Source organism: Ovis aries, chromosome 9, assembly GCF_016772045.2.
Source record: "Ovis aries strain OAR_USU_Benz2616 breed Rambouillet chromosome 9, ARS-UI_Ramb_v3.0, whole genome shotgun sequence".
NCBI lineage: Eukaryota > Metazoa > Chordata > Mammalia > Artiodactyla > Bovidae > Ovis > Ovis aries.
In genome coordinates this window covers 34,000,650-34,014,835 of record NC_056062.1, presented here as the reverse complement: position 1 = coordinate 34,014,835, position 14,186 = coordinate 34,000,650, and the positions used below count along the sequence as shown (strand labels likewise).

Genomic DNA, 14,186 nt, shown 5'->3' with positions numbered 1-14,186 from the left:
CCTCATGAACTGACGCTTGATTTCACAGGTTCTCTGAAACACTGGCGAGCGTTTGAGGAGCAGATAGTAAACATTTCTGGCTTCTTGGGCTAGGTGGTCTTTGTGGCAGGACACAGCCTTCCTCAGACGCCCCGAGCAGGGGTGGGCGGGGGGTTCTGTCCACTTCATTGCCAGAGCAAGTGCAGGCTGTGTGCAGCCTGTTGGCCGCAGTGTGCGGACCTGTTCTGCTCTTCACACGCGTCCTCCAGGACGTCCTTCCTTTAGCCCGTTCTGTTGTAAACCAGTCTTCCAGCCCCAGGTTTAACGTCCCTTGGGTATCTGGCTTTCATGGGGGAAGGCCAGATCATCTGAATCACTTTTGTGCATGTACTATAAGTGAAACAGTCTCTCCAGCTGTGTTTACTTGGAAGAGGAGGTCAGATAAAAGGAGCCTGGATTATACCCTGTAAGTGCTTCGTGAGTTGATAATTGGCATAGCATTTATTCACAACTACATGTGTGTGTGTGTGTGTAATATGTATACATGTGCATGCAGCCGACCTGACTCCTTGGAGGGCATGCTTTGGGGTGAGCTGTTTCCTGTGAGACAGTAGGTCCTGTCTCCTCTCCCCTCCAAGGACACTGTACCTTGTTTTGGAAATGCTGTCCTGACAGAAGCCACATGAGTGCAGCGTTGTCTGCTTTATTGAAGATTTTCATTCTGTTTGCATGGAGGACCATTGTTTCCTGTAGTTTGTTGTATAAATGAGTCACAATGTGAGTACTGAAGACTGTAATGAAATGATGAAAATGATAGCAGCTAATGTGTGTCGTCTGCAGTATTCTGAGCTGTACCCACAGTCCTAGAGGCAGTGTTGGTGTCCATGCTTCCTAGATGGGAGGACAGGATCAGACAGGCCATGACTTCAGCCAGGCTTGTCTTATTGGTTAGTCTGATTTAGCTATAATGATGTAAAAACTGATACATTCTAATGTTCTTCCCAGCAGTAAGATTGCCAATGAATTACAGTCTAGCAGCTTAGCCCCAGATAACAGAGGTTGAAGCGGCACCTTTATTTCCATCATTTTTTATTTTTCTAGATAAGAATTTCGGGAGTGCTCTTAGCCTGGTTAATGCATGATAACCTTTTTATCACAGAGCCACCTGCCCTGTTCATTAATGAGACTTGTCTCTAGGGTGGATGTCTGGGGGTCAGAGATGAGCTGGAGAGGCCGTGCCTTCTTTGGGTGTAGTCAAGGTATAAATTCTAAATTAAATTCAGGGTTGGTGTAGTCACTTACATTTTAGAAGACTTCATGGATGCGTGGCTGGGTGTAGTACCCTAATTTTATTCTTGATTATAGGCTCCTTTTCCACATGATTGATGTTGGATTGGAGGAAATGAACTGACAGTGTGCTCTGGCCCCTTTCTCACTGGAGCAGTCCCACTCCATCTTGAAGAGAATTGTGGCATGCTTGAAGAAATTTTACTATTAGATACACAGTCAACATGATTTTGAACTCTTTCTACGATAGTTGAACGTTTGGGTATATCAGTCGTGTTCAGATGGTAGTTTTATGAGAGAGATAGGTTTTAAACACAGTTTTTAAACATGACAGACATTCAGATGGTGGGACAGAGAAATGCTTAAAAATAGTCCTCTAAGCTGTCATTTATGTATTTTACCATCAGTTAGAAATGGCATGAAGGAAGGTTTGATGGCTTCTGACACAGAAAAAGAAGAAACTATTCCAAGAATAAAACACTGACAGAAATAAAAGTTTGTAGCCCAAGTTATTTTATAAGAAATTATTGTTGAAATATGAGGGCTCACTTTCATATCACGTACTGGTCACACTTCCTATAAAATGTTTAGAGATTGTTTTTGGTCCTATGGCGTTTCCTAGAGCTCTGTTCAGTGAAAAATCTGTGTATTTACTCTTAACACTTTGAATAATGTTTAAATTATTCTGAGGTGAGTTTGGTGCAGTTGGAAGGGAAATCTCTTATACAGGTAAAGTCTTTGTTTTTTAAATTTTGTAAAATTCAATAGTTTAATTCTTGGTTATAAGAGTTTTTGAATGGTATAACTGTATTTGGAAAAGAAGAGATGATTATTTTCCTGGGTTTTCTTCCCAGTGGAAGGTTGTGAAGTTTGTCTTGTTTTAATGAAGTTGTCATAGCTGTCACAGTTCAAAATGCACATTCTGACAAAGTACTTTAAGAAAAAGAAGTGTCTGTGATTCATTTGGCAGGTTGTTTTGGGTGAGGTATGAGAACACTATAGGAGTCTTTCCTGTGTCCCTGAAATCCTTTATTGTGCTGGAACAATAGTCTAAAATGTTGATGACAGCATCCTGTGGCACGTGATAATCTAGGTGTGCAAATTTTCAGCCCCGATTTCAACAGTGTATTGAAGGGGAATGTTGTTTTTTCTACTCTCAGTCAGCTCCTAGACCTAGAATACCCGTCTAAGAGGGAAGCTGCAGGGCAAGGCTAGGTCACCCTGATCTCCTAGCAGCTTATCAGAGAATTATGTGGGCACGTTGGCAAGGTCCCTGCTGTGAATGGAACGTCTGTGCATCTGGAGATGAAGATAACCCAGCGTGCACCTGTAAAGGAGACCCCTGCCGAGGTAAGTGATGGAGTCGACGCCCTTTTGGCCAAGCGCTCATGTTGTAAACCAAGATACCTGTGCTCTCGGTTTTCCCATAAATACTGTTTGTATGTTTTGTTTTAGTAAGGGTATGTCAGATACTCTCCCCTTTCTATGTAAGTCTAAAAAGCCATTAGGTTTTCAGGTTTAAATCAATAAATGATTATAAGTCTAAAGTGATTGAATTTGTAGTTATTACAGTTCAGAACTACTTTTTTCTTTGTATACAGATAATTTACATGGTTAGGTAGTATAACTTGGTGGAATTCAGGAGTGTAAGACGTCTGTACCTGGGAAATTTTGTTTTGGAAAATTTCTTCAAAGAATAAAAATGATTGCTACTTTTCATGTTACTGGTAAAAAATTTTAATGAGCTGCCCTAAATAAAGTATGAAAACTAGGAGAGAACGCAAGATCGATACTTTTAGGATTAAAATTAGAACCATAGAAAATATCCTTTTCATAGGCCTCTTGCCATTTAAAAAATTTTTTTATTGTTTTATTTTCCTTTCTTGGGTTCCATAGTTGATGTGAAAAGTGGAATTTAGATTTTTCTCTTCACTGTTTTCAAACCTAGATTTTATGTGCAAATCTCAAATAGTGAAAACCTCTGGTTGGTTCGTTAATGCAGAATTCTGGATTATACAGAATTGTGTTTATGGTATAAAATATGTCCTTTGCCTACAGAGGTTTGTGAAGACTTAGAGAAGGTGCAGCTTTCAGAATCTAGTTAAAGCTAAAAGGAAGAAACTTCTATTTTCCTCTTTATGCTGGAAACACTAACAGTAATTGTAATTTACTCTGACCACCTAGTAGCTGTCATTCTTGCCTCACATCAGTCAGTTGTTCTTTATACATATATGAGCATATCCGTAAACATTTGCCTGAAGAATTCTAATCATAGACTTTTGGAAAAATATTGTTAGCAGTAGAATTTGTATGAATTTATTTGCATGAAATTCTGTTATAAAAACAAGCCGTGATTTCAATGTCAGAATATAAAGTGTCTAAGTGAGATCCCCATCTCTACCTAGTCAGAAATGCTAACACTCATCTCCAAGTCCTTTTAGGAAGGATCGTCTTTAATCCATGTATGTATTAGAAAATAATGTTGTAAGTATAAGCAGTTTGAGCGTTGTTTTGTTTCCTTTACTATCATGAAGGACTTGGGTATTACTGGTGGAGAAGGTGAAGCCACAACTGTGGATGTAATAAACAGTCCCCAGATGAAACACTGTCTCTACTAGGCTGTTTCTTGTAACTATTAAATCATTGTGTTTTAGTGTTTATATTTTAAAATATCACACCTTTCTCCCTGATTATGTCCTTGAAACTCTACTATTTTGTATCTAGAAATAATCTAGTCCTACTACTCCTTTTGGAACGTTGCCTCAATTCAGTTAAACTTTCAAATTTGACTGTGCTGGTAAAGGAAATAAATTTGGTATTCTAAATGAAAGGGTCTTCACACTTTCGAAGACCCCATCTACATGTTAGAAGTGTATGTTCCATTTGCATTAGTAGAAATCATTTGTAAATGTAAAGGTCTTAACTTTTCTCTGTAATGATTCTTTGTAACACTTCCTAAATGGAATATAAGATAGTATACTTGGCTCAGATCTGCCTTGTAGGGGAAAAGCCTTTGTTTGCTAGAATAAACAAGGGTGGCTTATTTAAGATCTTCAGAGAGGCCACTAAAAAGCACTTTTAAGTTAGGCAACAGTTGGTTTATTAAAGGCATGGTTTTGTTTTGGCTTTTTTACTGTTTAAGTTTTGCTTTTTTTGGTACTTTGTGGGAAAAATCATGGTTTTTTAACATGAAACTACAGCTATTTATAGCTTCCAATTTAGTAAAGCAAGAACCATCATGTTGATTTAGAGGGTGCCACAGGCACATATTTTTTTCTGTAACTGTTTCTGGACAAATCTCTAGTCCTGAGATTCTTGTGATTAGCATATTTGTCAAGTTTGAATTCATGTTCAAAGTTGGTAGGTGGAAAAGATGACAAGTCAATTACATTTCTTAGGTTTTTCGCTTAATAAATATTTCTTGAGGACTGTAAAAGGTGACGGAGATATAATTAAAGTTCAGAAGACGTGTTCAAAGAGATAATCAGGGAAAGCAGGAGAATGTCCCAGAGGAAAGATTGTGCTCAGGAAAGTATTTGAAGCTCCTATTCACAGTTGATAAAGTAGAAGGGCAGTGGCTTAGTGCTTTCAGTTTATGTGGCTGTTGAAATACACACACACACACACACACACACACACACACGTATTTAAACGAGATCTTGAGATATTTTACATGCTAAATATTTGAGATATTGATATCTCATATGATTTTTATCCTTTCCGTGCATCTCATTTTCCACCAGCCACATTTCAGGGCTCCTGTCTGCACAAGGCTGGTGGCTAGTGGGGTTGATTGCCCTGTCTGACCTTTCAGATCCCAGCTCACTGTTCTTGGTGAGCCTTACTCTGGCTCCCCAGGCCTGTCAGTCCCCTTGCATCCTCAGCCATACTTATGGAGTGGTGTTCCTTTAGAGCATTTATCATCCTCATAAGTTCATCTTTAATTGGTGAGATTGTTGTCTCTTTCACTGCATTAGGCATGAGTGCCTCCCACTGTATATCCAGTCTTTACATACAACTGGGGCTTCACAAATAGTGTTTGGAGTGAATTGTGCTAATTGCTAGTGTCAGGCCACTTGACCAGAGTCACATTTGATTTTAGAATCAGGCGCTCACTTCTTTCTAGTTCATTTTGCTGGGATGAGAGTGTATAAAAATATCACTAATTTCAGAAGCAGTTTTACTCTAAATTGTTTACTTGTAATAGTGTTTTTGTAGATAATTGTTCTGTAAGCTGTAGGAAGCTTTTAAACTATAAGCATATTTTTAAGTTGATTTAACAGACTAAATGATAAAAGAGGTTTAATAATACAAAATAATTTTACTTAAATTCCTTGCTCACGTTCATCTAGAAAATTTTAAGAGTGGCTTAAATTATTGTAAAATTATTTAAAGTGAATTTTTATAATAGGGTTTTTAGGTTGAAAATACTAGGCTTTTTTCTTTTCAAAGAATGATTACTGTAACTTTGAGATGATTAAACCGTGTGATCCACAATATCTAGTTATTTAAAGGCCCAGGGATTGTTTTGGCTGTATTTTAGACAATCCTAGGTTGTCCAATAGTCTTGAGTATAAGAAAGAAATTAAATGCTGTCCCTTACATATGTAAGTGTATACTTTCGTGAGTGTTACGCAAGTAGAGAGACTGAGATCTTCCTGAAGAGCTGGGTAAGAGTGCTTTGTGTAGTGTAGCTCGTATTTGAACTGTATCTTGAAGGGATGCTGGGCATTTAAGCAGCAGAGAGGGAGGGGCCATGCAGTCACAGGAACAGCACAGACCTTGTAGTATTTCCTCTAAATGATGGGAGGCCTGTAATTCCACCCATGGCTACAGCAGTGTCTCTGGGATGGGGGCAGAGCCAAGAAGGGCCCTGTGTGGCCTCTGAGAGGTGGGAACCTGTCTTGAGCAGCTGGGCACAGGGTGGTTTTGGGGGTGGCGGATGCCCAGAAAGTGTGGGCACTGAGCAGGCATAGTAGAAGGAGCTGGGGTTAGGACCACCCGCCCTGTGGGTGTCGAGAGGAGAGGGCAGGCTCTGCACTGTTTCCCACTCCCCACCCTGGAACAGGAAGAGAGGACTGGGCATCATCCTGGAAACTTCTTTAAATATCAGTGACCACGGGGTGTCTGTATATTTAGTGAATTTAATGGAAACATATTGTGTAAAAAGTCTGTGCTGTGCTTGGTCGCTCAGTCATGTCCGACTCTTTGCGACCCCATGGACTGCAGCCCGCCAGGCTCCTCTGTCCATAGGATTCTCCAGGCAGGAATATTGGAGTGGGTTGCCATGCCCTCCTCCAGGGGATCGTCCCAACCCAGGGATGGAAGCCAGGTCTCCTGGATTGCAGGCGGATTCTTTACCGTCTGAGCCACCAGCGAATCCCTGGTAATAAGTCTGTTAATTACCAAAGGGCAGGATACATTTTACAAAATAAAAATGATTTCAGAGACATTTTTCACTGCATGCTGAGCCTTTTAATGCAAATTATTTTGTCCTCAGATGATAACCTGACTTTGCTGTGTGGTCATATTAATTTCAATCAACTTAAAATGGAGAGGGTATTTTCATGAATTAATTTCTTAAAATTACTGTACATGTTTTATTAGTGCATTGGGGTTTTAACTATGTATGTTAGAGACTGTTTCAGTTTGTCAGTCACAAGAGTGTTGTGATTCACCTTCTGAGCCTTAAGTAAGGTTTCCGTGTGGGGGAAAAAATAGGTTGATGTTTTGGAAAAATGTACACTGTGTCATTGATAATAAAACAATATATTTGATCACTGTTAGATTTCATAAATATACATAATTCAAATTCAAATTTTATGATATTTTATCCTTATAATTAATTTTGGTAAAACTTCACTTTCAAAGAGTTGGATTATGTTAATTTTTTAGGGCTCATCTTTTGTTTAAATGAATTAAAATACTTTTTATTTCTCCATACAGATTTGAGTTCTGTGAGCCTGCATTTGTGGTGGGTAATTGCCTGCAGATAGCATCGGACAGTCACCAGTATGATCGAATCTACTGTGGAGCTGGGGTCCAGAAGGACCATGAAAACTACATGAAGATTCTGCTGAAAGTCGGGGGCATTCTGGTCATGCCCATAGAGGACCAGGTAGCGGCCACCGTCCTGCTCAATGGTGCGGGAGACACGCTCAGTGTAGGATGGGGGCTGATGCGCCAGCGAAAGGCGCACTGTGATTGTTAGGGAAGAAGTACTTGCCACACCGGTATCTGTAGGAAAGCACTGAAATGGACTCACAGCTCTTAACCAGAGCAGGTGTGGAAAAGGCCCCTTACCTAGGGAAAAAAGCGCCAAGCTGAGCTCTGCCCGTGTGTGTTGTTGGCCACGCTGCCCCTCCACACACACCCCTGACCCACCCATGTCCTCACTGTGGAATGCGGTAGCCTCTTTTAGCTGAGGGAGTGGTTGTAACTACTTAACTCCATTTCAGAGACCAGTAAATTTTTAGATCTTCTTTTAGCACTACATAGACTCATTTGAAACTATTTTTCACCTACTTGCCTGCCTTTGATTTGGAATTATTAGGTATAATAAATGTGTGAAATAATAATCTATTCAGAAAATGGGTGGATCTTTTACTTTAAAAATTTATGAATATACATTTCAAAAAATTTCTTTTATGTTCATACTAACCTAAGTCTGAGATGTTTACAACACCCTGTGGTTTGTAAGTGGGAGCTGGACTGTCCGAGATGATTGGGACTTAGTGTGGTCATCTTGGCATCAGTGAGAGTTCTCTACTTTCAAAGCATGTGAATTGCAGGTCGGAGGACTTCATCACACTGTGTTTGTCAGTTATTAAAAAGAGAGAATATAAAGCACTCATTAACATACGTTCTTGGAAACACATTAACTTGAATGCTTCCAGAGTTGAAACTCCCAGATTAATCATCTTCCCGTTTTCCTTTAAAGATACATTTTTAAAGATCTAAAATATGGTTTCCCATTGGTATTTTATTGAATATTTCTTATATACATTATGCTAATGTAAAATATAATAATGGGTTGACTTTTATAATATAAATTGAGGATACTGATTTGTCCTGATCAAGCCATGTAGTGCTGATGGGTGTCTGCTGAGTGGGAAAGCTCTAATCCCTTTGTGCCTAATTACATTTACTCATGAAATATGAAGTTGGGATTAGAATCTGTATTTTATTACCACCCTGGAAGATTGTGAAGCTGACTCATTGGTTCAGTAATCAAAATGTGTTTTTACTGATATAACACTTTAACTACACAACTGTGTGAGACGAGTGTTTTGGGAGCCAGTGGCAGGTATGTGTTAGAATAACACCCCTTGATGACATCAGACCCCCATATTAATATAACCTGCAAAGCCATTTGTGTACATGGAATATGTTGTGAAACCAGTGCTTGCGATTCCTCCTGTATTAGTTTATGGTAAATATTTAAATGAAGGTAATTGGGTGCATTCAAATACAAGTGATTATAGAGTAATCTCTGCTATTTTTCTGTTAAAACAAACTTGTGAGTGTAAGGTGGTCACACTTCCCTGATTGAGCCATTCTGTTTTTTTTTTTTCACCCTCGAAATAGTTAACACAAATTATGCGAACTGGACAGAACACTTGGGAAAGTAAAAACATCCTTGCTGTGTCATTTGCTCCGCTTGTGCAGCCAAGTAAGAATGACAACGGCAAGCCAGACTCTGTGGGCCTCCGTAAGTAACCTTGTGGGAGATAAACAGAGCTGACGTGTGGGTGTGTTAGAGAGAACCTTCCCTGTAGTTGTGGCCTGAGAGCTTCAGTTCACAGTGTAATTCAATAGCAGTCAAGACTAGTATTGTCTGGTCCACTGGATCTTCTCATGACTAGGAACCAAGAGGCTAAAAGTACAAAAAACACTATTTTTGAATAATTAGGGCTGAGAATTGTCTGAAAGCTTCTGTATTATCAGAAGAACATCTAAATGAAGCTCGTTTGGAAGCTATTTTAGGACTTGGGAGTGTTAGAAGTGGCTGAAGCAGGTCTGAGTCCTTTTCCACTCTGGGGCCCTTGGGTTCTTCTGAACTTGGGCTGCTGTGACAGGGCATCGGTGTGGTGGGTCCCTGGGACAGCAGGCAGTGTTGGCAGGAGAGGCAGACAGTGCAGGTGTCGAAAGAGCACCTGGAGTGCAGGGGAGTCGGGAGCAGAGCCACCGAGAAGACAGAGGTGTTTCTTGGCATCTTTGTAACTTCGGAAGCTCTTTCCTGGGTGATTCTCCACCCCACCTCCTGCAGCGACCCCTCCTTGTTCACCTCCCCTGTCTGCCCCCTGGTCTTAGCAGGTCATGGGGCTGACAGCAGGTTATGGTGGGCTGATGACACCCTCATTTCTGTTGCCAGCCCTGCCCCTGCCCCTCAGTCCCCTGACTATTCAGTTCTCTGTGCTCCACTTGCTGTGAGTTACCTGTCCTTCCCAAGAGGGTTTATGCACGTGCCTGAGCTGTCTGTGTCCACGACCCCTTTGCCACCCCGTCCGCTGGCCTTGGTGCTGGAGTGATCTGCACATAGTCAGTGCTCTTCCCTGAGCCTTTATTTGATGAAAGTCAACGTTTTTACATGTCTCTGTCTTCTGATGTTCACTGAGAAGTGAACAGTATGTAATGTTTCACTTTTTATGTTTTCCGTGTGTTTTTAGCCCCCTGTGCTGTCAGGAACCTGCAGGACTTGGCTCGCATTTACATCCGACGCACACTTAGGAATTTCATAAACGATGAGATGCAGGCCAAGGGGATTCCTCAGAGGGCTCCGCCCAAAAGGAAGAGGAAGCGGGTCAAGCAGAGGATTAACACTTACGTCTTTGTGGGCAACCAACTCATCCCCCAGCCTCTCGACAGTGAGGAGGACGAGAAGATGGAGGAAGACAAAGAGGAGGAGGAGAAGGAGCCGGGCGAAGCCTTGAAGCCGGAGGAGCCGCCCCAAAACCTGCTGCGGGAGAAGATCATGAAGCTGCCCCTGCCAGAGTCTCTAAAAGCCTACTTGACATACTTCAGGGAGAAATAGCTTAGAGCAAGAAGAGAGGATGCCTACTGATAATTCCTTGCGTCTTGAAAATGTAGCATTTGTTAGGAGTTAAAAGAGAATTCTTTCTTTCATCAGAGTGAATTTATAGTGGAAAAAGGTATAACTTGTTTCTGTCTTAGTAATAAAAATGATGTATTCAGTGATTAAAAAGAATCCCTTTTATAAAATATATTTTTCTTTAAAATCTGAAAAATTGCTGTTTTAACTCAGAGCAGCTTCAGGAGTGGAACTCAGCCGTAGTCAGGACTGGGTCTGCAGATCCCCGTTTGGTTCCTGACAGAACTAGTTAGTGGTGAGGGCTTGACTTAACTTCCCTCAGGGAGACACAATCATGAAGCGCATATGATTGGATTTGAATTGCAGTCATGTACAGTTCCTGCCTGGGAACTCTGTCTAGCAAGGAAGGCAGACACTTTGCAGACCCCCTACTTGCGTTGCAGTCCCCACTGCCAAGTTGCTGTAGACCTACTCCGGGCAATGTATGAGTGCAATAACAATGCAGATACTGAATAATTTAGCTTTAAAAACCCACGTTTCATGGAATTCAACAGCACCGCTACTCTCGCTTTTGAATCTGTTGCCAAAAGACATGGGGAAAGCGTCTGCTTCTCTCATCAAGATTTTAAGAACTCATCAAGTGAATATCAGAGCAAAACGTACATGCTTAATACAGCTCTTAGTTTGTATGGACCCTTGACATTTTCAGTATTTAAACATGGTGAGGCTGTGTTACTCCGAAGTTTTAGAAGGTAGTGGTATACTTAGGACTGTTTTCCTTGTCATCCACTGTATAGAGTATTTGGTTCAGGAGAGGCGTAGTTCTGTGTGACTGTCGATGGCTCGTGGATGAGTCAGGCCCAAGCAGGCTGGCCACAGGTGCACTTTAGCAGAGGGAGATTCTGGTTGATTGCAGGCTTGCCCTGGACAGGTAGGGCAGGACATCCTGCCCTGGTCTGAAACTCATCTCTGTGGTGTCGGGAGCGTTCACAGAAATGATGTGTAGATGCCTTTTGCTTTGAAAATCCGGAATCATAGTTTAATCTTGGGACCTGCATTGGGCTCATTTAACTTCTTCCCATGTTTTTATTTTGTGGTTGTTTCTTGTGGTGAAATAACAGTGGTTTTCATTTTTCGCTTAATATCACATACTTTATTCATTATTTGAATGTCAGTGGTAAAACAGGTAGTAAAGGCCATTCTTAGCTTACTAGGGCCTGAAGAGTCATTCCTTGCTTAGGAAAGTAAACAGTGTAGCCTATTTACTATTTAGTGTTCTGATGGATTATACACATTTTTAGAAGGAAGAATTTGAGAGTGTCACTTACTGCCACCAGCATCACTGTTAGAACTGTTGATCAGACATGCTTGAGGAAATGCAGTCACAGTGCAGTTGAAGGACTATGATGTTCTGCAGACGTTCACACATAGACGGTTCCAAAAACACCTCAGTTCTGAAAACTCTACACATGTAAAAACAAGTGTTCCAAGTATTCTGAGCATGAATTATCCCAGGATCCCTTTAGTAATGTCAAAGATGATTTCACGGAAGCTGCTGGTTTTATACCAGCGACTGAGCTGGGGGCTAGGAGGTTGGGGGTATAGTGTCTCCACAGGGTTTCTTAGAGGACTACTAAGCTATAGTTACTGATGCATGCCCATCTTATTTCTATCAAGGAAAAACAGTTGTTTCATACAGTTATATTAGAAATGGTCATTTTATTTTGAAACAAATGTGTTTTAGGAGATGAATCTTGAGTTCCTGGTGCCCACATATTTTTATCTTGTACCCTCACCCCAGCTTTGTTGTTTTTGAAACAAGTGTCCACGTATGTAAAGATAACCTTTTCTTAAATGATTTTACTATTCACGAGGGAAGTTTTTGTTAAGGATCTATTTGGAGATTGACTTTTTCATATCAGCTTTCATTCTGTTGGCCTTGGCAAAACGTACCATAGATTTTCATAATCATTGCCAATTTTTGGTCATTGAAATGTACCTTTGTGTTTTTAAATGCATTTGTTTTACAGTTGCGACTTTACTATTGAAGAAGTAGAAATAAAAAATGAAATTTTAAGTGAAAGCCCTTTATCTATTAATGGAAATTTATTAGAATGATTGAGGATATTTTGGGTGTTTATTTTTTAATGAATCATGTTATATTTGAGTGTGAATAATTATGCTTTATAAAGTGGAGAGGTTGCAAATAAAGATGAAGTAATTGAAGGTGATGAGCAGTGCATTCATGGGGTTTTACAGCAGGATAAGCTTTATTTATTTTGCAGAGAGGAGGTAGGCCTGAAGAGGGGAGCAACACTTCCCTGAGACCACTGGTTGGAGATGGCGTGAATAGTGTCCAGCATCTGATAAAGTCCCAAAACTGCCAGCCACACTGTAACTACCAGGAAGGTCATTTAAATCTGTGCTGCTTGTTGGTTGATATATCTTGGTTCTAGTATTAATAATGATGTTATTAAAATAGCATTTGTAGTTAAAATACAGAAAATGTAAGCATCGGTTTCTAGCTGTTTAAGAGGATAAAAGTGAAGCAAAAGCTGTTAAATTACAGGAAAACTTGGAAAATTATTTTAAATAAACACTTGGCATATAATTAAGCATCACTGTCAGTGGCCTGCATTTTCTTTTTCCCTTTTCAGGTTTTAGAGAAGAAGCTCAGTTCCTGCGGATGTATGCTGAATTATAGCATAGAGGTGTCTGTGTCTGGACATCTCATTGCCTTTTGACTGCTGCCACGTCTGAAGGCTGTGGGGTTCCTAGAAGTTAATTTTTATAAACTATTTGAGCAGAGATGAGGGATATTTATAAGGTGCATGTGAAGTCTAAGGACTGATTGAATGCACATGTAAGGGCAGGCATCTGGCTTTCCGCTGTGGTTTTATACACACTTGTATCTCTAAGTGATGTGAGTGCACCCTATGGATTCCTGTGCACTCACTTTTTACTGCACATTGTCTCTCTGAGCCTGGTCCCTGTTGTCTGTAGTGATGCTAGGTCATAGCTCAGTTACCTGTTCATCCTACTGCTGATGGACAGGTGGTCCCCCAGACCACTCAGCATGCCTGCAGCTGTGTGCGCCAGAGTCTGCAAGCACCCAGCCAGGAGCAGGAACCACTGCCCAGAGGCCGTGACAATGTCCACCTTTCCCAGAAGGTGCAGAATTATGCAGACTTGTGTCCCTTCCAGCAGTGTTTAAATGTTCTAGCTATTCTGTATCCTCACCTACATCTGACACTCAAGTGCTGTTGGGCTTTGTCACTTAGTAGAGAGGTTTTGCGTCTTTTCAAGTGCTTCTTGGTTTCAGGTTTCCTTTTGGTAAAATTCCCATTAAAATTTGGTACAATCTGAATTCACCAATGTCTTTTTGGTAAAATTCCCATAAAAAAGTAAAATTAAAAGATGCTTGTTCCTTGGAAGAAAAGCCATGACAAAGCTTATGACAAAAGCTAGACAGTGTTATTTTAAAAGGAGACATTACGTTGCCAACAAGGTTCATCTAGTCAAAGATAGCGTTTTTCCAGTATTCATGTATAGATGTGAGAGTTGGACCATAAAGAAAGCTGAGCATCAAAGAACTGATGCTTTTGAACTGTGGTGTTGGAGAAGACTTGAGAGTCCCTTGGACTGCAAGGAGATCCAACCAGTCCATCCTAAAGGAAATCAGTCCTGAATATGCATTGGAAGGACTGATTCTGAAGCTGAAGTTCCAATACTTGGGCCACCTGATGTGAAGAACTGACTGATTAGAAAAGATTGAAGGCAGGAGGAAAAGGGGATGACAGAGGGTGAGATGGTTGGATGGCATCACCAACTCAATGGACATGAGTTTGAGTAAGCTCCGGGAGTTGGT

The 14,186-nt window shown here is 40.7% G+C and overlaps 1 protein-coding gene across 8 annotated transcripts in view; it reads left to right on the top strand.

Annotated features, from left to right (window-relative positions):
• PCMTD1 (protein-L-isoaspartate (D-aspartate) O-methyltransferase domain containing 1) overlaps window positions 1–12,933 on the top strand; it is a 48,245-nt gene extending 35,312 nt beyond the window's left edge. For all 8 annotated transcript variants that reach the window (XM_042254188.2, XM_027972947.2, XM_060393392.1 and 5 more), the window contains 3 exons: window positions 7,213–7,384; window positions 8,854–8,977; window positions 9,936–12,933. In XM_042254188.2, the coding sequence (XP_042110122.1) occupies window positions 7,331–7,384; window positions 8,854–8,977; window positions 9,936–10,300 (543 nt within the window). In that variant the 5' untranslated portion in view covers window positions 7,213–7,330 and the 3' untranslated portion in view covers window positions 10,301–12,933. The remainder of the gene's footprint in view (window positions 1–7,212; window positions 7,385–8,853; window positions 8,978–9,935) is intronic.
• Window positions 12,934–14,186: the final 1,253 nt, after the last annotated feature.